This window comes from Scleropages formosus, chromosome 5, assembly GCF_900964775.1.
Source record: "Scleropages formosus chromosome 5, fSclFor1.1, whole genome shotgun sequence".
NCBI classification, from domain to species: Eukaryota; Metazoa; Chordata; class Actinopteri; order Osteoglossiformes; family Osteoglossidae; genus Scleropages; species Scleropages formosus.
Window position 1 is genome coordinate 5338540 of NC_041810.1, and position 23366 is coordinate 5361905.

The 23366-nt window shown below is 45.4% G+C and overlaps 1 protein-coding gene across 3 annotated transcripts in view; it reads left to right on the plus strand.

Moving 5' to 3' along the window:
* The window catches only part of LOC108930824 (LIM and calponin homology domains-containing protein 1-like), an 87822-nt gene that overhangs the window by 39004 nt on the left and 25452 nt on the right, over window positions 1-23366 (plus strand). For 2 of the 3 annotated variants that reach the window (XM_018746245.2, XM_018746248.2), the window contains exons 2-7: window positions 531-601; window positions 6142-6211; window positions 11563-11669; window positions 14796-14826; window positions 16776-16886; window positions 18942-19137. In XM_018746245.2, the coding sequence (XP_018601761.2) occupies window positions 531-601; window positions 6142-6211; window positions 11563-11669; window positions 14796-14826; window positions 16776-16886; window positions 18942-19137 (586 nt within the window). The remainder of the gene's footprint in view (window positions 1-530; window positions 602-6141; window positions 6212-11562; window positions 11670-14795; window positions 14827-16775; window positions 16887-18941; window positions 19138-23366) is intronic. The other variant, XM_018746246.2, reaches the window with a different exon arrangement.

Below are 23366 nucleotides of genomic sequence, written 5' to 3' on the forward strand. Positions count from 1 at the left end.
TTTTGGTCTGAGTCATGCTTGCCAGGTTCGGGCAACCCCCAACGATCAAAGCAACATGTTATTACTTTTGATGTCAGAAAAGTGGATAAATCGCACGCAAGGGCATGAGAAAATGATCCATCTTTGACAGCGACTGTTCCGTAGCCGACGGGCCGCCTCGGGGAGGAAAAAAAATCCCATCAGATCAAGCCCTGAATTGGTGTCTGTAGGATTTAACACTCATAATACTGTCATCAAGTAGGGGGTGAGAAATGGCACCATATTTAGAATGACTTTTATCATCTTTTAAAGAGTATAATGAAAGCCCGTAAAGGCCACCTCCGCACCATCGCCGACTTTTACATGAGCTTTGCGGCAAATGTTTTCCATGAGCGAATTGTGAAAGATCTAACAATAGAACAAGGTGGCAGCACTCGTGGCTCTGACAGAAGTGTGTTGCATGGATGCTGTGAGTGGCGTGCTCTGATACGGTTAGCTTCCATCGGAGTGGCGCACGGTGGTCTCAGACTCCATTTGTGTTCGAATTCCAGGCGGTGACGGGCCGGCGCTTCGGGGACAAGGACTTCCGCGGAGCCCTGGAGAACGGGATCCTGCTGTGCGAGTAAGTGCGGAAGACACTTTGGAGAAGCACGTCTGGCACCGGCCACCCTATAGTCACTTGGTGATGGGTAGCTGGGGCGTCGCCTTGGGGGTGGTGAGCGGACTTGATTTCTGTTGCCGTCAACAGCGTGTTGAGAAGCAAACTGGTTAATGAAGGGAACAGGACCTTAATTTTCCATCAGCTTCCGATCTCCTCTCTACCAGGACTTTCCTTTAGCGTGGAACGTATCCGTGCACAAAAAAATTCAATCCTTCAAGCGTTTAAGTCTCCGAGTCTCCGTATCCGAACAGAAGCCAAAAGGCAGGTTAACAAATACGGCCACGATGAAGGACTGAGTCGCCAGCAGTAAATCTCAACTTTGAATCCGAACGTAATTCCCGTGATGGAAACCGTATCTGTGTTGCAACGTCCTTTTAAAAATAGACTCTTGTTACTGTCGGGCTGTTCTTCACAAAACGACCGAGGTCATCTGTGGACCTGACTTATTTGACCTTCTGTGTTTGTGGCTTCCAACAATTTGCCAAAATGTATTCCTCCAGGCAGAGATGGATTAGTTCATGGAAAGCGGTCAGGCATTCTTCCATATGTTTTTCTTGTTTTAAAGATAGCCGTTTGGGATAATAATTTGAATCTAGCAGCAACACATACTTGCGACCAAAGCTACTTATTAGTTTTTGTCTCTAGTCATGGGAGCCCTGGTCTAGTACTGCAAGACCCTTGTTCACAGATCGAGTCCAGGGTGTTTTCGGCCTCATGGCGTGGGATGGGCTGTCACTCGTACCTTCGCCGAGCGGAACAAAGTATGTCCCCGGGTCACAAACGCGCTTTAACACGGTGGTCCACCTTCTGTCCCATAATCACCCCTCTTGGGAGTTGGCTGCGTTCCTTAGCTATCGCGGGTATATCCGAGCACCTGTAACCCGCAGCAGTCTCATCAAAGCCCTTTTCTGGCTGCAGCGGCGTTCCTCCCCCATCAGAAAGCCTCACCCTGGTAAACATCCTCATGTGGGGCTCTATGGAGCATTTTTGCTTTGTTACCCAGTCGCTTCACCGTTATTCGCCTTTGGTCAAGAGCCTGGTCTTCGGCGCACAGCTCCTCCATCCTGCTGAGGAAAAATCGCCAAGAGCTGGCAGCTTCTGTGGCTTCAATATGACATATGAAGTATGAAAAACAGCTTCTTCCCCAGAGCTGCAAAACAGCCGAAAGTTGCCCGATTTTACCTCCGAATACACACACAATACACGCAACTACACACACACACACTTAAAGGGCTGTTTTATTGTCTGTTTTACTGTATTATTTTGTTTAAACTGTTTAATTTTCTATTTTTATACTGAAATGTTTGCGTTTTACGTGGTTGTCTAAGGAACTCGGGGGGGAAAACCACTATAATTTTGTAGTTTTGCACAGCACTACAATGACGAGGTCTTCAATTCAATTGAAATGACCTGGTGGCAGCATTTTCACAGAAGTTTAAACACACTGAATTTATGGAGACAGAATTTGATGCGGTGAATAACGGGATTGGCGAGCGGTAGTCATCGCTCTTTCTTATACTTGTTTCACTCAGCATGTGTTACTGAAGTGGCTCAATGAGAAGGGGGAAGATGTCGAGAAGTGCCCTTCTTCACCTCCCACAAAAGATGAGTAGAGGGTGCTGTAGTAGCGCCAGCGTTCACATTTAATTCGGTCAACCTCAAACATAATTGCGCCTTGACTTGGGGCAAACCGGCTGTCCAGGCTGCCCTGTCGTCGTGGACCGAGCCTCCGTGCAGAGCGTCTGCGAGCACCTTCTGTTGTCAAAAAATGGATTGTTATAAACTCCGAATCCCTTAAGATCCCATCGTTGCCAGTGGACTCTGGAGGTCTCCGCGTTCCCACAGAATCTGAGATTCTCCTAAGGAAGAAATCGGACAGATGAGCCAATATTGCCTTTCCAGGCTTGCTTTGCCCGTGATCTCGTAAGTTCATGTAAGGTGTAAATGTTCATGCACTAGAACTTTGAGATCATGTAGGATAAACCTTTACACAGCTACTCCTGTAATGTAACACAAATGTTTATATGTATCTCAAAAAATGTGTGTATTAAATGTTATTACATGTACACATTAATAGATATATGTACACATATACAGTATATATTATATACACATACACTATATATTAGTAATATATATACTGTATATGTGTGTGTGTATATATATATATACTGTATATGTGTATTAAATATATATATTACATGTACACATTAATACAGATATATATATATATATATATATATACATACATACACACACACACACACACACACACACACACAGTATATATATATATTATATGGAAGGTGATCAAGAATTGTCGATATTCTGACAGTTTTATGCAGCTACTCGTGTGATGAACATTGGTTCATATGATGGAAACGAACAAATTGCACTTTAGAATCACACCTCCGCATCTAAGTGTATCTTTCTGCTAATGTAAGGAACACATCGCATTTTCGATGAGATGTACGTCGCTTTGGAGGAAAGTGTCTGCTAAATGAATACGTGTAACTGTAAATTTGCTTCTGCAGCATAAAAATGAGTCCTGTTTACTGACTAGGTATTGTTAAGCAATAAGTTGATTTATCGTTAACAGTGACACACCGGGCCTCTGAAGGGAACTGTGTTGGCAACATGGTGTACTGATCAGTACTAACAAACAAAATGAATGTTTACATGTACGTTGATTCTGTTTATACAAATGAAGGTAATTAGAAAAATTTTTAATTACATTTTCAATATGCGGATTGATTTAAAAGCAACACATTATTCTGATAAGGTGAATCAAACCAAATTATCCGGCAAGTCTCGCTGGTTTAATTTGAGTTAACTCTATGCCACAGATCTAGTGGTTTGTCATTAAGTGTAATTATCTTTATTCATGGTTTGTCACATTTTGTGTAAGCGTGTTTATCCCAGTTGTCATCAGATCCTTGATGCATCTCATATCGCAGCCCTGTGATGTGGGCTTCAACGGAAGCTGCAGAAACTCAAACCCTCAACCACACGTGCGATGGGTGAAGTGCAGAGATTTTTTTTTTTTTTTTTTTTTTTTTTTTTTTTTTTTCCCCCCCCTCTCTCTTCTCTCCTCCTCTGGTTGACATTCAGGAGTGAAGACCAAACTTGGCTGTTTGCGAGACCTTTTTTTTTTTTTTTTGTGCAGGACCACTCTTAGGTTGGTTTTCAGCAAGTAAAGCATTTTTTTAAAAATGTATTTTGAGAAGATATTGCTAAAAAGCCTCTCTTCTCATCGGTGGCAAATGTCAGTAATTCATTATTTTGCGCACAATTTATTTTTGTTTAAACTCTTCCAGCTAGTTGCTAGACAGAGTATGAATACCATGATTAATACTGTGTTGAAAATACCACCTGAGGGGTCAGTTTAAGGATCTATTGACTGACAAATATGTTTTAAAGCCTTTTCACCCTAAAAGGCATTCATGTAAAATTCGGTTTAACAGAACTGCAAAAAAAAAAAAAAAAAAAAAATCACGCTTTGAAAGATACGATTCATTTAGTACTGAACCCTATCAAGACTAATTTCCAGTTCTTACTCGCATCAATATACAGTAAACTGGAATGTGCAAAACCAGACCTGGGAATGACTCGCTCACATCTGTTCAAGAGTGTAATTGAATGGAGTTCCTGAAAATACCTGAAATTCGCTGCTGGGAAAGTGCCTTCGGGATGATTTCGTATGGAAGTAAAACACAGTAAAAATACTCAACATGAGGTCCCCCCAGGCTTCTTCGCCTTGACGCACAAAAACATGTTTACCGAGCTCACGGGAGGCAGGCGGCCCCCGTATTTACCTTCCTGATGCCGTCGCACCGTCATTAGTCACACTGCGGCTTCTCTTATTGCTCCTCAAAGAAACGCGATCTTCTAGATTTCGTTGCCCTTTTTTTTGTGCTGCTTCTCTTGTTTGGTTACTGGCGTGTTGCTTTATTGCCCTTTGTACTTACTAATGGCTTTGTTTGTTTTCTTTGCGCCCACATCCTCAGGCCAGTTCTTTGGTGCTTGTGTTGCCAGTGAGAAATGCACTCGTTGAAAAAGGTTTCCCACAGTGTGATCTCAGTGTGCAATCAGGGGCTGATGGATACTTCGCAGGAATCTGCTCGCTAGAGAGGGCCGGCGTTCCACCTCATCTTCTTCCTCGACTTTTTTTTTTTTTTTTTTTTAAAAAATCTGAGGGGCGATGAAGTGGAGGAGTCCCAGTGTGAGCAGCGCCGCACTTTACTGCACCGAAGTCGTTCTTTTGACCTTCTACAGTCCTGCAGCTCCGAAACTGCGTCATACGTGATGGAGATTAAAACTCCTTTGTGTCTTTCCAAGCGGTGTCGCTTCTGTTGTTGTGCTGTTCATTCTCACATTACGAGCCTAATGGGGTTGGGTGGGGTGGGTTATATACTGGAATAAACATGTGGTTTTGCTCAACTTATATGTTTTTAAAAAAAAAAAAAAAAAAAAACTTTTTTTTTTTTTTTTTTAAAGTTTGAAAAACTTTTGTCTATTTGGAGTTGTATGTCTACAAACCACTTTTTCGAGATTAAGTTAATTGTTTAATTTTGCCCAATGTCCTACCAGTAAGGGGAAAACAATTACAGATTATCTTAATGATAGGGAGGTGGCCGCTGCAATAAGTTTGACTTTTTTTCCCCCAATTCTGAATTTCCAGAAAATACCATAAAATATTTTTGTTTCTTATATATGTAAAGTGATTGATGATTTTCAGTATGTACATTCATTGTGTGTATATACTGTATATACACATAATATATATTTGTCTATATAGATACTATATACAGTATTTACTATATATACATGCTACACACTATAAAATATGTAGTATAATATATATAGTATTTTATAGTATAGTATATATTTTTCTACAGTATTACAGTAATATTTATGTGCAGAACAGATGGACAACAGTTAATATTGCTCATCTAAGGCAGTTTTACATCTTGCACAAATCACAGCTGTATGGACTTGGCGTGTGTCCCTCTGCTATTTCAGTCACTTTTCTCCCCTTTTTTTTTTTTTTTTTTTTTTCCCCTCCGTTGGACGCTTAGCACATTTCCTCCCGTCCTCCCCTTTCCCACACACATCCCAGGGTTCCTGCAGACACCCCCCGTTGGCAGCACCTGTTTGCGCCTCTGCTCCCCCGTCTCTCGGAGAGAAACGCGAGAAAGGGCGCGCTGTCCGAGACCCCAGCCGTGCCTCCGCTCCTGCCAAATACACTCTCTCCAGGTTTCCTCTCAGGAAGACACCCCCCTCCCACCCGGTTCCCCTCTGCCCCTCACTAATTCAAATATGGGCCTTGAAGCTGGACGTTTTCAGGAAGAGCGCCACCAAAAAAAAAAAAAAGTTAACGAAAGCAAAACACACTAGCTGGAGGGCCGTCTCTGGTGCGTTTTGCATTTCGGCCTCAGCGGTTAAGGTCCTCTGCGTCGGGGGTGCTGCGACTGAGCTCACTCGCGCTGCTCTCCCCACAGGCTGCTGAGCTCCATCAGACCGGGGCTGGTGAAGAAGATCAACAGGCTTCCGACACCCATCGCGGGTTTGGTGAGTGCTCCAAACGGCCTCCGGTTTCCCATTTGTCTGTCCGTCCGGTCGGTTCCGTTATTGATTTATTCATCTGTTGATTCATCCGACTCTTCTCCGCGCAGCAACTCACGGCGATAAGCGAATTGGAAAATATTGCCCGTTTATACGGCCTGGTATTTTTAGCATTATTAGTTGGTATTTGAACCCGAGTCCTTTGAGTGTAACACTAGTTCCTCACCTTCCTTGCATCTCCTCTTTACAGCGCCATCGTCTTTTCTTAACCTGCACCCTCTTTGTGTCAGTATTTGACTCCATAGTGCAGATTTTCATCTCGAGTTTTGCTTTCATCTCTGGGTTGTGATTTTAATAGTCTTATTCGGATTTCTGATTTTTCTATGCGTCAACCAGCAGATCTTTTTCCTTCCTTGTCCTCGTTCGTGTGAACACAGGCAATTCCACACGTGTTACCTGTGTTTTTTTTGGGAATCTGTGCTAAGCGACAATGCAGTCATGCGCCCCTTAACGACGTTTCGCTTAACGGCCGACCGCATATACGGCGATGGTCCCGTGACATTATAAAGGAGCTGAAAAATTCTTATCGACCAGCGACGTCGTAGCGCAACGTGTTCCTCACGTGTTCGTGGTGCTGCTGTAAACAAACGTACTGCACTGCCTGTTGTGTAAAAGTATAGCGCATACAATTATGTACGGTACATAATACTTGATAATAAACAGCTATGATACTGCTTTATGTGTTTACTGTACTTTTTATTTTACAGTGTACTCTTTGTACTTAAGTTTACTGTAAAACAGTTTGATGTGTTACGCCAGCAGCAGCGTCATAAATCTTAGGTTTACCCTGTTATAGTGATAACCTATAATCTTATAGGGGTTACAGAAAAAAAATAAATTTTTAAGGTATGAAAAACAATAGAGATTATTCATTGTCATCATCATTAATCTTAAGTTGTTGATGAAGCATCGTGGAAGAATTAAACTTTATTTCAACTGTTCAAATTTTAGGTCAACTCTAACTAACCACTTGAACTAAAATGACGGTAATGAGAAACGACTCCATAATTTCATGTAAAAGTTTATTAATAGGCGATTCAGGTTTTTGACAGTATTCAATTTTTAACAATTTTTTTTGGGTTGCTGTAAAAAAAAATTGTTATATGCATTTGTTTATATTTTTAAATTTTAACTTGTTACATCAATGAGATTTTAAGTTTAAAAAAAAAAAAAAAGTGACATTTTAAAATGAGTGTTTATCTCTAAAAAATTTGAAGGGTCTTAATAGATATTCTTATATAACATACGTATATAATGTAAACAGTAGTATCTTGTTTAAGGCTAAGTAGCTGGAATCCTCACAGACATCATTTCTAATTTTGTTTATGAAATTGACCCAGTGAGTTTTTCCTGTGATTAAGATCCTCGCTACAAATGAGCCTGAGCCCCTTACTTGCTATTCCGTGGGGACACCCTGGCTAGGCGTGAGTCTAGAACTCAGTAAAAACGAGGTGATACACTCGTGCTATTACGGAAGATGCTGCTGATGCTTTTTTTGCGCTCTTCGGTAGTGTTGGGTGCACTTAACTGTAAGGCGCTTCCCTGCGGTGATGATGTCGGCCTCGCGGAACAGCGGCTGAATTAATGACCTGTAGTGCCGTTACAAACTCCACTGGAAAGTGAGACTTGGCAAGTCCATCCTCTTTTTTTTATGTTTAAGTAGCTGTGGTAATCTATATAAGACTGCTATAAATATATAACGCCACATGAATTTATTTCACAGACACTTAGTAACACCAGTGTAATCACATCAGCCCACACACCTTATTCACCGTGGTAACTTACACTGCTGCATACATTACTTACAATGGGTCAGTCATTCATACATCAGTGGAACACACTCCCTCTCTGTCACTCACACACTATGCGTGAACCTGAACAGCATGTCTTTGGACTGTGGGAGGAAACCAGAGCACCCGGAGGTAACCCACAGAGACATGGGGAGAACATGCAAACTCCACACAGATCGAGGGCAGGTTGAACCCGCGTCCTTCCCCACCACCCAGGCTCTGTGAGACGGCAGCGCTACTCGCTGCGCCACCGTGCCACCCCAATTCTAGTTCCTCAGTCATATCCCAGGCTTATTGTTTTTTCTTTTCTTTTCTTTTCTTCCTCACCTAGTGTTTGCAAGGTGAGAGTGAAAGGTCCGGCCAAATTCTCGCCTCTTGCTGGTGAGAGACGAGAACGGCATGCTGTTCATCGATATGCCTCCTCATCTCGGCAACCGCAGCATCGTGGCGGTTTCCCCGAGTGTCCAGGGCAGCCGTCGCGTCTGCTTCACCCCCATTAACAGATCAGTTGTGTGTTTTCTTTAAGGGTGTTTAGTGCGCCCTGCATCCTGAGATTGTGGAAAGCCCTCGGGGAGCGCGGTATTCCAGGGGCCTTAGGGAGCAGAGGCAAGGCCTGTTAGCCGTGCTAAAAGCATAGCAACAATGTCTTTTTTTTTTTTTTTTTTAATGAAGGCATTTATGTTGTGGTCAGTGAACGGTCACTGCTGCCAGTTCCGGTCCTGTGACCGAAACCCTTTGAAAGCACCAAGAGGAGGGCGGAGCCACAGTCGCGGTGTTTTCGAGGGAAGTTTGGCTTGGCCGTCCACCCCGCCCCACCCCGCTCCATACAACAGCCCTTTCAGTTTCTCATCATTTTCAGTAGTAAAATGATTCATCTCAGCAGCTTTTTCATATCCCAAAGCCCCCCAGCTATATTCCCCGGTAGTTAAACACAATGCAAAACACTTCTGCCTATACGGCTTTTTTATCGCTTCACTCACACTGGAGAGACACTTAACATTCAGTGGCTATAAACGCTCGCATTTAAATAACATTCTGCGGTCTGGGTTGTAGATTAACTAGCGCCTGAGTAACCGGTCCTGCCGATTTGGTAAGGAAACTATGTGAGGTTGGACGGAGGGCATGTAGATGCACACAGAGCCATGTGCGATTACCCTACGCTTAATGAGCAGGCAGCAGCAGGCCGTAATACTGTCCTTCTCACACGGCTGAGCCGCAGGATCCCTGTAATTATACGTTAAAACCCACATAATGATCCCCTGTCAGGCAAACGGTTAAGTGATCATCTTCCCGCTCACGTGAGCCCATACCTCCAGCTCCCGTACCAGAAACCCCAGGAAGGAATGGCTCACGGAGGCCCTGTCCATCAGGGACGTGGACTTTTCTTCTTCTTCCTTCTTCTCAGGATGGGTGCAGAAACCTCCAGTGCAGTGATTTTATTCTGAATTATATTATATGGAAATAGGCAGTACTTTTGGGCACATAGCGCTGGATGAACTCATCGTCATAAAACGTGTTTTTGTCTGTATCGGTGCAGTTCTTCTCTCTGTGACGTCTTAGTGCATTCTTCCGTGTTGGGAAGGTACCGGTGTGCCTGCGTCTTTTTCATATTTTATTAATCTTTTTGTGCTGAATTTTTCATTGCTCGAGTCGCACCGTGGCACGACGAGTAGTGCTGCTGTATCACAGTGCCTCAGTGGTGTGGAAGGACATGGGTTCGATCCCCGCTCAGTCTGTGTGGAGTTTGCATGTTCTCCCCATGTCTCCGTTGGTTTCCTCCAGGTGCTCAGGTTTCCTCCCACAGTCCAAAGACATGCTGTTCAGGTTCCCCCATAGTTCGTGAGTGACAGAGAGAGTGTGTTCCACTGATGTACGGATGAGTGACCCCTTGTAAGTAGTGTATCTAGCAGTGTAAGTGCTCTGGTTTCCTCCCACAGTCCAAAGACATGCTGTTCAAGTTCCCCCATAGTGTGTGTGTGTGTGTGTGTGTGTGTGTGTGTGTGTGTGTGTGTGTTCCACTGATGTCTGGATGAGTGACCCATTGTAAGTAGTGTATCTAGCAGTGTAAGTCACCGCGGTGAATAAGGTGTGTGGGCTGATAGTAACACTACATAGAGTTCACTGGAAGTTGCTTTGGAAAAGGTGTCTGCTAAGTTTTTTTTTTTTTTTTTTTTTTTTTTTAAAAATTCTAAAGGTAAAGAAACTCCCATGTTCCGCAGTGGTAGGCTACTATGAGGTACATTTCATCTATCGATCTACCCAACAAATAACACACAAATACAAACTCACGCAAGGAAAAAAAAAATCTACCCAACATGAACTTCATGAAATATCCCACTTCAGTATTTGAATTTATGTCCTGTTATCCATTATATGCTACAAGATAAGACAAGCAGAGCCAATGTTATAGGTGAGTAAAACTGTTTGCATTTTCAAGGGTTGCACAGTGTTCAATTAAAAAAAAAAAAAAACTTGTTTAATTGTAGTACATTTTATTTAATTTTATGAATTAAGAGTAATCATTACAATGAGACCAGATCAGTCCAAAGCCGGTTCTTCAAAATCCTTGGCTGTAGCTACATCATAGACTATGAAATCATGAATTTTTCCCAGTATGCTTCAAAGGTTGATGGTTCGAATCCCACCTACTGCTGTAGTATCCTTCAGCAACATACTTACCTTATATTGCTGCTGTATGAATGGGAAAATAATCGTAGTTAGTGTGAAACTAAGTCTCTTTGGAGAAAAACGTCAATTAAATGAATAAATGTGAATCTGTATATATTGAGGTATTATATTATCAATATAGTAAAACAATGAAAACAAATCCACCAAATTTAATGAATGATTTCAACAGCAGAAATGGGAAACATATCAAGTAAAAGTAAGAAAAATGTCACGTCTTCGGTTTTTTCGTTGGGGGTGGGGTGGCTTACGAAGCATTACATTACATTTATTTAGTAGACACTTTTTTCAAAGTGACTTCCAGTGAACTCTATGTAGTGTTATCAGCCCACACATCTTATTCACCATGGTGACTTACACTGCTAGATATACTACTTACAATGGGTCACTCATCCATACATCAGTGGAACACACTCTGTCACTCACACGCTATGGAGGAACCTGAACAGCACGTCTTTAAACATTTTTCATTAGTTTCCTTTGTATGGTTTGTCATCAGGAAAATGCTCACATGCGGGTTCACAAGCAGACAGGAAGTACATTTGTATTAATTCACTGAGAACATTGGGAGAATATCAAAACTGAGGACGGAGTCGAGATTCAAACCCACATCCGACTGCGCAGCCAGGCACTGAGACGCACCAGCAGTACCCACGGTGCGGCCGTGCCGCCCAGAAGGGGCAGCTGAACAAAGTGGGAGGAGTGAGGAGGGCCAAAGCCTCAATTTATACATCCCAACAGCCATGAGACAAGCCATGATCTGTCTTCTCCATCAGCGAGGTTCTACCATAGACTCACACTTTTAATCTTTTTTCAATCCAGGACAACCTGACCCTTTTCCTGCGAGGCTGTGAGGAGCTGGGGGTGAAGGGGTCGCAGCTCTTTGACCCTGGGGACCTGCAGGATTCTTCCACTCGAACCAATCTCAAGTAAGACATGGTACTTCATGGGTTCGCTGAAATGGTTTGAAACCAACCAGCAGGTAGAACTGGCAGAGGAGCTGAAAGTCATGTCATCCCAGGTTACCCTCATGAAAACAACCTAGGGGACCGAATGCTTTACTGGAGGCAAATTTTTACTTAATAAAAATAGTATGGAGACCATAAAGGTGAAGTTTATTTGAGGCTGCTGAGCATTGCTGCTTTTCCTTACCGGAGGGAAGTATTTATTTCATTACATTGAAGGGGGTAGTAGTTCATCTTGTTTTAATTTGCATTTGGGATAAATCACTTCCTTCTCCATTTGGTGTTGCTTATTCTACTGTAAATCCCCTTATTTATGAAAGTGTTTCCCACTGTACATCAGCGTTTAGTGGGTACCTTAGTCTAAAGTGACTTACAGTGTTATAGGATTATACACCAAGTTACTTAAAATGATTTGCCCAATAGAACATCTGCGTTATGTTTTTACGAGAGCAATTCAGGGCAAGCTCCTTCAATTTCAGTTCAGTTTGTATCTGTAAGGCACTCACTGTTCTCACCAGGGTGACACAGGGTGCTGAACATGGTTCCAAGCAGTTGTACAAGAAGGAAGGGAGTGGAACAATGCAGATTTTCATTTTCTAAGGTGACAGACATAGACAACTATTAGAATAGGCCAGTTGGAACCGGTGGGGGGGGGGAGCATCCAGCTCTGAGGAAGAGGACAGTAATAAACCCTTGGGGGTCCAAGTACCACTGGCAGCCCACCCCTCCTGAGCATTCAGTTTTTGTGATTGGGAGCTTTGTGTATATGTCTCGTATGATGACCAAAATGACTGTCAAGGTTTAGCTATAGCCCGAGGATGCTGATGCCATTGTCCAGGCCGATGGCTGCTCGTCCATTAATTAGTGATAGACAGTCAAGGGTTTCTGACAACAGAACCTCGTGTTTGCTGTTGGCCGTCATCACATCCAGGCAGTAGGTGACCTGTCCAAGAAAAAAGAAAGAGGAAGGAGAGGATGACTTGCGAGTACATCAATTAGGATCGGTCATGGAAATACAAAGTTGAATAATTGGGTTTCAAGGGGGATTTAAAGGTCTGGGGGGGGTGAGGGCTGAGGGCTGGGCCAGACGTCCCGCTCACCTAGGTAAAATGCACGTGCAACACATCACCTCTCTTTCCCGGTGTAGTGATCTCTGCCTGGCCACTGTCTGTCTCGCCAAGTGGCCTCTCCTACACTATTGCGTCCGTAGGAACACCTTCTCATCGGTCCCCCGTTTTCACAGAGCTCGCTACGTCATGGTGCAACAAAGTGTCCGGTGGTATAACTGGATAGGTAGGCTGGACTCATCAGCCTTGGTTGGCAGCCAGCCTAAGAAAAGGACAACTCTGACTCCAAACCCGGGTAGATGAAGCTTGCTCGCCCTGTCAGGCCATCCATCTAGGAGAAGGAAACTCCGACATAACGCCTACGACCCAAGGACCTCGCTGTCATCGTTCCAGCTTGCTAGGCCATGACAGATGAACCCCAGGTATAAAGGGTGGGGGCAATACTGCGCGCAGTGCACTCCACCTAAAAACTCCACTGCGCAACATCCACGAGCAACATCATCATCAAACCCTGCGATGGGAAAGGTGCGAAACGGCACGTGGAAGATGACACTGGAAGCCGCAGTTCCGATCCTACGTATAGGCGGTCCAGGTGTAAAGGTCGTCCGATGTTGACCCCGGAGATAGACTTTCCCTTGCAGCCGCTGCTCCCGGACCTGCCTGTCCCGCATCGGCTTCATCGGCCACCAGCGAGCTTGCAGCAGACGTGGGCGGCTCCCTTCCTAAATCTTCGTTCACAAAACCAAGCCACGATGAAGGGGCCCAAGGCTTAAACGGTCTACGGCCAAAGGTCTTCACGTGGGTCTCCGAGACTACAACCAGATTGGCATCTAGTCAACGTAGAGTGCGGGTTAACTCATAGTTAATGAAGAGATTGGTGATGTAAGTGGTGCCAGACCCTTGAGTATTATATAGATTAAAAGTACCTTGGAAGTTGCATCTGCATTCAGTGGGTAGCCAGTGAAGAGATCCTTGATCAAAGGTACAAAAGTAAGAGTTTGGAGGCAAGTCTGACTGTAAGCTGGTAGCTGTAACCACTTTACCACCTGCAGACCCTTCAGTAATGGAAGTAATAATTGGCTGTTATATTCCTTCCTGATGCTCTCCGCTCTGCCCCACATCCTCACCCGGTCCAGATCCTAAAGGGTTACACGTATGGCTCACGCACCACCTCTTCTGTAAAAACACAGTAAAAGTCAGACTAATAAATGAAGATATTACAGCCGTTTCTCATGTTGGAAACAGGCACGAAGCTGCAGGCAGGGGAAGGAAAGGCACGGCCATATCACGAGAGGTGATCTAATACCGTGAGGAATGTGTCGCTTGCAAGCCCCAAGACCGAGTTACGTAAGGTGGAAAACTGAGCTCCTCCTGTTTTCACCCGGTCAAGTGCAGTCAGTGCTGGATGCTGACACTCGCCGGCATGACAGTGCGGGACACGATACCCGGTGACACCAGAAGGGTGTGGGATCCCGAGACCCAGTGACGCAGCAGGAGTACGGGACACTGCCCACTGATACCAAAGGAATATGGGATGCTGATACCCACTCACAAAGAAGTGTACCCTGTTAAAAAGGCCAACTTAATTAGATCAAAGTAAATCACTAGAAAGTGCAATGATTAAGAAACTGACACTGTGACAATGGTTGCAGGTTCAAGCCCCAAAGAATATAGCATATTGTACCCTTTAAAAAGGCGCTTAACGTGGAGTGCGGTGGAATATATAACAGATGGACTGATGTACGAATGTAATTAAATATGCAAATTTCCTTCTGAGGAAAGTCGGGGGAAATGGCGAGATCTCTGCTTTGACCTCAGCGTTACCCTGAGTTTCGAGGGGACGGAGATGGGATGGTCCACTTTCCCCAGCGTGGCGCAGGGCTGCAGTGTCACTCTCCGTAGCCAGGAATCGCGCGTCATTTGCTGCCTGCGTCGCCGCCTTGTGCTCAGGAAGAGCTGCGTTGTTTGTCTGTGGGGAAGCATAACGCAGACTGGATCTTGCCGTGTCTTCCTTCTCTTCTAGGTGCTCAGACGGCATCAGGAAGCTCAAGAATGTAAGTATCACCCATCTCTTTGCGTGTGTCTGTCTCTCTCTCTCTCTCGCTCTCTCTCTCTCTCCCCCCCCCTCTCCCCCCCCCCCTTCTCAGCTGTGAGCTGCCGCAGCCTCCTCATCCCCTCTGTGCTGCTCTCTCCACATTTTGCATGCGCAGCCCGCAGCTTTGCTGATGCACATTACTAGCGAAAGGGTGTCCTTACGGGAGGCACGTTCGTCATTTCACCATGACCTGAAATGCCACATGTCTGTATTGCGTGATGTTCCCTCCAGTGCCCTCTCTCTGGGCTGCGATCACACTGGGTAGCATTCACTCCCAGGCTGATTTCAGGATATGCTTGTCCGCACCCGATTGCCAGCGGTGCCCGGGGAACCCACATGCACCAGCACGTGGGGACTTTCATGTCCGGCATGAGCTGAAGTGCTGTAGATAAACAGCGAGGCCTGTGTTCGAGCTGGAATGCTGTAAGTAAACAGGGACGTTTCGGTGCTCCATGTGCATCAGCCTGGTGCTTTCGGAGCGACGGAAGTCAATTCGCTGAATGCAGTCGAGCGAGATTTTGGCACGGCGCGGAGAGTTGGGGCTTTTCCTTTCGTGTAAACAAATGGTTGCGGAGGTGTGTGAAATCTGTATTTGTCCGAAAAGCCTCCGCCAGTAAACAGGACCCTCAGATTGTTTACATGAAATGGAAACAGGATTATTATTTAGTTTTTACGGATAAAAAAGATGACATAGTGAAATGACAAAAAGTCCACGCCTTCCCCAAAAACAAAGTTTAGTTAAGAATCAAGTAATGAAGGTAATAACACAAGTTGGACTAGTCCCTTCCCAAAGCTGAACAGGCAGGTGGCAGGACTGAGTTTGACCACGACGATGATCAACACTCGATTAACGTAATATGTGAAACAAATATTATGTTGTTTCATAAGATGTTTTTAAGGTAGTTTCTTGACTAATATGAGAGATGAACATGATTTCAGACACAGGCACATTATTCCATACGTGAGGGGCCGTAGGATCGTGCTGGGAGCTGGCCTGGCGTGGTTTTGAAATGAGGGTCGTGAAAGCAGGATTCCGATAGACTGCTTATGGAAGCTATTGATAAAAGCACACCAGCATTGTTTTTTCATGGATAAGATTGATTGATTGATTTGACAATTCAAGAGCGAGCGAGCAATCAATCGATCAAAGGATTATCAAATGCACGACAATACAGTGTACAGCAGTGGTTGCTGGTAGTGAAACGTCTTTTTCCGCAAGCTTGGAGGGGGGGGGGGGGTGGAAATAAAGTAACACATTAATATAACATAGAATATGAAACCTCTGTGTGGGCGAATGTGATGAATAGTCTGTGCTCGCTGTGGAAATGTCTGTCTGTCTGTCTGTCTGTCTGTCTGTCTGTCTGTCTGTCTGTCTGTCTGTCTGTCTGTCTGTCTGTCTGTCTGTCTGTCTGTCTGTCTGAATGCTGAAATACACTCAGGATTCTGGCAAAATCTGAGATTCGGGACCTGGAGCGAAAAAAGTCATCCTTATACCGTGTTACAAAGCAGGTTTCAGCACAGGATCCCAATCTTGCTCCGGATACACAGACGTTGGGAGCGTCAAAAGGAATCTCTTATCTAGTATCTCTTTTCAGAGTGACGGCAGGCATCGTACATGTGATTGCAGCAAAGCTCTACGATTTTATCTGCGCTTTCGGTCGGATCTGCGCTTTAATCTAGACAGCGATCCTGCTTGTTTTGTCTGCGGAATATCCACCCCTCACCCCCGCCCTTCCTCAACTCTGCACTTGAGCTCTGCTGCAGTTAAACTCTGACTTGTGAATGTGCTCACTGTCAGGCAGGGCTTCCTCCCGCACCCTGCCACCCCGAGCGGCTCCCGAGCGCCGCCTGGTTGCGCCGGGTTCGGTCGGGCCCTCCTCACGGCTCCCTTGCTTCTGGATCCACCAGGTTCTAATCACCATCTACTGGCTGGGAAAAGCTGCCAACAGCTGCACGTCGTACAGCGGGCCCACGCTGGACCTCAAGGAGTTCGAAGGGCTGCTCTCGCAGATGCGAAAGGTACAGCGTTCTAGATGAAGTAAAGTCGAGAACACCGGGGAACACTGGTCTTCCGAATAATCCCAGGCAGGAGCATTTGTCGGCGAGATCACTTGGATGATGTCTTTCTGAACGGTGTAATTCGACTGTGACTGACATGTTTTCCATCGGCTGTGATGTAATTTGGGTCTTAAAGTTCACGAGACAGGTATTGCTTTATGACAAGCGTTGATATGTCTTTGGGGGGAATATACTTGAGTGCCTTCTTGATTGATGAGTAAAGTTAGGACTTCTCATGTGTTGAATGTACAAGAAAGACTCCAACCCTTGTCGTGGTGTTATACCTAGAACCCGAGGCTAAAACGCGGAGATTTCTGTTACCTCACAAGAGAAATTAACCACATTATCCGTGCAATCCGTCGTTCTGAGGTTTTCTGTTGTCTTGGCAACATGCAGACAACCGACCTCTGTTGCAAGCATGACTTCACGATGGAGGGAATGTGGACTGTCAAGGTGTATTGGATTTATGCGGATGCAGGTGTGTTGATGGATATGCAGCTGTCATTGCTTGGATTAATTTTAAGCATCAGGATCTCACTTTTTTCTATGTCCGGGTGCCGAAAATGTGGAACGGCAAGATGCTCAACAGAGACGTTGTACGACACAGAACCTGTTGGGGAATTAGCCGGCCAGTCGGTCTCACTGTATAAACCTGCTGGAATGTCATAAGGTGCTCTGGGGAGGCTACCCATGACCTCTAGGCAGAGGTTGGGTTTCGGCAACTTCTTACAAAGCACACTGGTGCACAGCATGGCATTCCTCTCCACAGCAGACGTATGTAAATGCATGCCATTGTTCCTTCTGTATGCTATGGGGGTTTCGCACAAGGGATGGAGAGACCCGCATGGGTCACTTCCCCTCAGGTTACGCTTTCTGCTGGTTTCACTGTCCCTAGGTGCCTGGTACAAAGGTGGCCTCGCACTGTACTGTAGTACAAAGATGAGGGCAAATGCTCAAGGTATTGGGGACAGCTGGTAACGTAGTGGTTAGAGCTGCTGCCACTGGATCCAAAAGTTGCAGGTTCGATCCTCACCTCCGGCTGTGGTTCCCTTGAGCAAGGTACTTAGCCTAAATTGCTCCAGTAAAAATTACCTAGCTGTGTAAATGGGTAAATAATTGTAAGCTTGTTATAATTACCGTAGTAACCTTAACATTGTAAGTCGCTTTGGAGAAAAGCATCAGTTAAATGAATAAATGTAAATCGGAAAAACGGGACAATGGAGTGCACCCCTTCCTCACGTGTCGGCATTGTATTTGCAACATATGGCGTTATAGCTGTTTGGTGTCATGTAGCTGTATGAACAGGTTTTTAAAAAAAAAAAAAAAAAAAAAAACCTAGCTCAACACTGCAGGCTGCTTTGCTGAAAATCAGCAGGTAGATAAATTATTAGTTTTGAATCCCTTTTTTCCATTTGCGACGTTAACTTTGCAGTGAGTGAGAGTGACTTGTCGAGATTGTCGGTGTTACTGGACGTAGGTAGTAGGAAGCAGTTCTCCCATGTTGCCTGGTACGAAGCGTAGGTACATAGTTAAATTTTTTTTGTATTCTGCAGTTTTTGCAGTAACAATATATGGAACATCACAGTTTCCATGAGGCTTTATTCCAAGTTCTTACAGGACCCCATTGTATGAGGTCTGAGTGTGTTGATCTGGATGAGGAGGAGGTCTGGGTCCATTGCTCAGCTTTCAGAGTGTGCTGACGTGGTGCTGAACTAAACATGTGTCCTGAGCTCGGGATCTCGTCTGGGTTCCCTCACCGAGTCCTCCTGGACAGCCTCGGGGAGACGACTGCGAAGTGAATCCCCTGGACGTCTCCTCTGATCCTCCCAGTAATGAAGGGAATGAGGTCTTTATTCAGGATGGGTCTTATCCAGCACAGGGGTGTGAATTCAGCATCCTGTTGTGCTTTAGGGGTGTGGAGAGCTCAGCACTGGTGCTGCAGCGCTCCAGGTGTCGGACCGGTGTGGCGCAGGTGTGGTTTTGACCAGAAGGTGCTGAGCGCATCCTCTTTGCCAGGAGGCTGAGGACCCCGAGAGCCCCAAGCGCAGCGTCCGGGATAGCGGCTACGTCGACAGCTGGGACTCGGAGCGCAGCGACTCGTTGTCGTCCCCTCGTCACGGCCGAGACGACTCCTTCGACAGCCTGGACTCCTTCGGCTCCCGCTCGCTGCAGACCCCCTCCCCCGACGTGGTCTTCCGCGGCAGCAGCGACGGTAGGCACCGGCGCTCCCCGTGTTCGAGGCTTCTGTGGCTTCGACGAGCCAAACGCTGCACTCTGTACCACGGTACAGTCAGTAACTAGATGCTGTGTCAAGTCTTGAAGCTTGCAGAGCACAGAGGCCACGCTGTTTGTTGTTGATTGTGGATTTCAGCCATGGAAAAAGTTCTGCAGCCGACTGAGAGCTCAGAGCTGAATTTGGTCAAGAAAGGGAGACGAAGACAAGAGCATAACTGATTTAGTTTTTTGAGGGACTGGCAAATTTTTTTATAGAGACATGCTGGGGATTGTGGTGATCAAGGAATTTGTTCGATTTCTTCTTCTTTGGACTGATGCTCTTCATGACTTCACATAGACCTGTGGTCCAGTTGGTCCAGTTGCACGTGGAGCAGATTTGATTCCCCCCCCCCAAGTGGCTCTTACTTATGATTCACATCCTTTAAATATGGATATGACTCCTATAGCATATTCACAAAGGCCATGCTTTGAGTGTTGTTAAACATACTGACTAAAACATTTACATGTCTTCATTTATCAGACACTTTTCTCCAAAGTGCCGAACATCTCATAGAAAATACATTGTGTTCATTACATTAGGGGAAATAGACACTTTGATGCAGATGTGTGATTCTTAAGTGCAGTTTTTCTTTCCACCATATGAACCAATGTTCGTCACCCGAGTAGCTGCATGAAACTTTATCAGAAAATCGATGATTCTTGATCACCTTCCTAATAATTTTTTTTTCTGAGATATACTGTATATATAAACATTTATGTTACATTACAGGAGTAGCTGTGTAAAGGATTGATCAGGGCTTGATGTTAAAGCTATGATGCATGAGCATTTATATCTTCTTTGACTTTAAGAGATGATGGGCGAAGTGAGTCTGGAAGAGGGGAGTTTTAAAACCCTTTTTAAATGTGGACAGGGATTCAGCAGTTCTGAGTGAGAGGGGGAGGTCGTTCCACCACAGTGGAGCCAGAACCGAGAGAAACTGGGTGATAAGTCGTCGTGACAACTGCTTACCATTACCCACTGACAGTAAATATGTTTTTCTGGAGGCTTCAAACTTAAACTCATTTTCAGAAGTTTTCTTTTTTAGTCAATATATAGCAGGAAAAATTTAAAATATGACTTCTAATTACATCTAAAAGACTTGACATTAGATTCTGTCTGACTGCAGTATTTCTTGTCCTCAAGAAGTGGGTCTGTCGCTCTATCAGCAGCGGTGCCGTTGATATTTCGATCATTATGCTCTCTGCTGACCGGAGAATTATGGATTTAGCAGCAGGAAGGAACAGATCATGAGCGTCGTGACTTTGTATTTGAACGGACTGAACCTACACTGTAAAACCTTTGCGCTGTCGGTTTTAAAAAAAAAAAAGTTACAGAAACGCTTTTATTACGCTCTACAGTGATTTGGACAAATTTTTCATCAAAAGAAACGTGAAATTATCTTTTCATAATTCAGTCCAAAAATTACGTTATTTATACAAAGATGAATGTCCGATGTGCTGCCCTTGCCAAAAAGGAAACACTCCTGTACGTTAGCAGGGTAATAACACCAAGAGTAGTCCTGACTGCTTTCAGCACAGCACCGACCTCCTTCCGAAGAATGTGGAAAGGAAAAAACATGCATGTGACTTGAGGGATTTTTTTTTACGATGCAGAAACCCGCTGGAGATGAGCAGAGAAAGGCAAGAGTCAAAGAGCTGTTTAATTCCTGTTTTTAAGATGGAGCGAGTGTGTGTCTAACGCCACGCGAAGAGCCTTTTGTCTGGGGACCAGGAGCCAGACTGAACTTCTGTCTGGTGTGTTTGCAGCCGGAATCGCTGTCTGCGGAGCAGGAGATCAGTGGCCTTTACTTTGCTTGCCACGGGGCCTGGAGAGACTGGAGCCGCTGTTATTGTAGGGGGCCTGAGCCAGCGGAGCACTGCTGCTTTTAACTGATAAACCCCTCAGAGTTGCTCTCCCGAGTGGGATGTTTCTGAAATTCTTATGTTGGGCTAATGCTTGTGTCCTGGTCCCACCCTGCTATCTACATTTACATTTACTTATTTAGCAGATGTTTTTCTCCAAAGCAACTTCCAAGAAACACTATGTAGTGTTACTAGCCCACACACCTTATTCACCGTGGTGACTTACACTGCTATATACACTACTTACAATGGGTCACTCATCCATACACCAGTGGAACACACACTCTTTCTGTCACTCTCACGCTATGGGTGAACCTGAACAGCATGTCTTTGGACTGTGGGAGGAAACCAGAGCACCCAACAGAAACCCACACAGACACAGGGAGAACATGCAAACTCCATACAGACTGGGCGGGGATCAAACCCACGTCCTCTCGCACCACCCAGGCTCTGTGAGACAGGAGTGCCACTCGCTGTGCCACCGTGCCACTATCTCTACAAATCTTTCAGCTTTTAAATAAATACATTTTTTTTGGCTGAATGTTACATCAGAAATTGAATATTGACTTGACTTAGCCCAGCTGTGAGAAAGAGCATGTCACCTTACAGTCCACAGACTAAAAGTGCTGTGGAATCTTTTTGTTAATGCAGAAATTGGAAGAGCTTATTACAGGACACATGGTAACGGTGAATATTATAACACTTCAAATGTCCATTATAGTCTAATCGCACGTCAGTATTGACCGAGTCCTCCAGGCATTGCCGTGTGGATTCAAAACCATTCAGGACCATTTCCCTTCTAGGGAGAGGTTTTGAAGACCTCCAGAAAAGCACTAGAGGAGTCAACATCCTGTTTGGTGCTTTTCGGAAGCGTGAAGGAAGCACGTTGCTTCCAGGCGAAGCTTTTTGCGCCAGAACTTGAAAGCTGTGTTTACAATGGACCGGCAGTTTGCAACCGGCACCGCTGAGAGACGCATGGGCGTTGAAGTTTCATCTTGAACCGTTTCTATTAATTTTACACCCTGAATTAACATTAGTTGATGGTGTGCCGGGGGTGCGGTGGCGCAGCGGATTTGGACGGGTTCCGCTCTCTGGTGGGTCTGGGGTTCGAGTCCCGCTTGGGGTGCCCTGCAGCGGACTGGTGTCCCGTCCTGGATGTGTCCCCTCCAGCCTTGTGCCCTGGGTTGCCGCGTTAGGCTCCGGCTCGCCGCAGCCCCGCTCGGGGCAAGCGGTTTCTGACTGTGTGTGTGAGATAGTGTACTGAATGCAGTAAATTGCTCTCGAGCAGAAGCTGTTGGTTAATTTGACTGCAGGAGCACTTGTCCAATAAAGGAGAGCAGTACCAGTGAGGCCCGCAGTCTTTGAATGAGTTCCAGCCGTCCCCTCAAAACCCCAGTACGAACAGCAGAGACGGACCACCTCTGAAGGGGCCAAACTATTCATAAAGTGGGCATTCATACCGTGACCCCCACTGGAGGGCCACGGTGTCTAATCCCCATGGATTGTGCCAAGGATGGAGGCGCAATTATCGACGTTTGCCCATAGTGACACAGGTTGCGCTGACGGTCCGCAAGCCGTCCCATCTTATTTTTAGTCCCGCCAGTCAAACGGTGAGTACTGTAAAGGAGAAAACTGGGTCTCGGAGCCTGCGTGTAATGCGATACCTCCATTGGAGAACTGGCAGAGCTGCTTGGGTCAAATAAACGGGAGGATCTGTGAGCTGCTCAGGCAAGTGCGACGCTCTCCTTCCATCCTTTCCGAAACAGCAGCCAAAATGCACGCTATGGTTTAATTACCTCGACTCTCAGGTCCTCAGTGAGTGTTATAGGTTGTCAAGTTGATACAGAACACTGCTGCCTGGGTCGTGTTTGACTTGCCAAAACGTTCCCATGCATCTCTTCTAACTCGTTTCTCTGCACTGGCTTCCAGTAACTGCCTGGATCAAATTTAAGGCCCTGGTTATTGTCTACAAATGTATCAGTAGAAGTGCTCCTAGATGTTTACAAGACTTGATCATTCACTAGACCCCAACCAGACTCCTTCGCTCATCTACTTCTGCCCGCTTGGTGGTCCCACGAATGAGAGGTAAAGCACGGAGGTTCTCGGTTCTGGCTCCGTTGCGGTGGAACGACCTCCCCCGTCACTCAGAACTGCTGAATCCCTGTCCACATTTAAAAAGGGTCTTAAAACTCACTCACTCTTCCAGACTCGTTTTGCCCATCATCTCTTAAGTTCATGTAAGGTGTAAATGTTCATGCTCTATCACTTTAAGATCATGTCCGGGTAAACCTTTATACAGCTGCT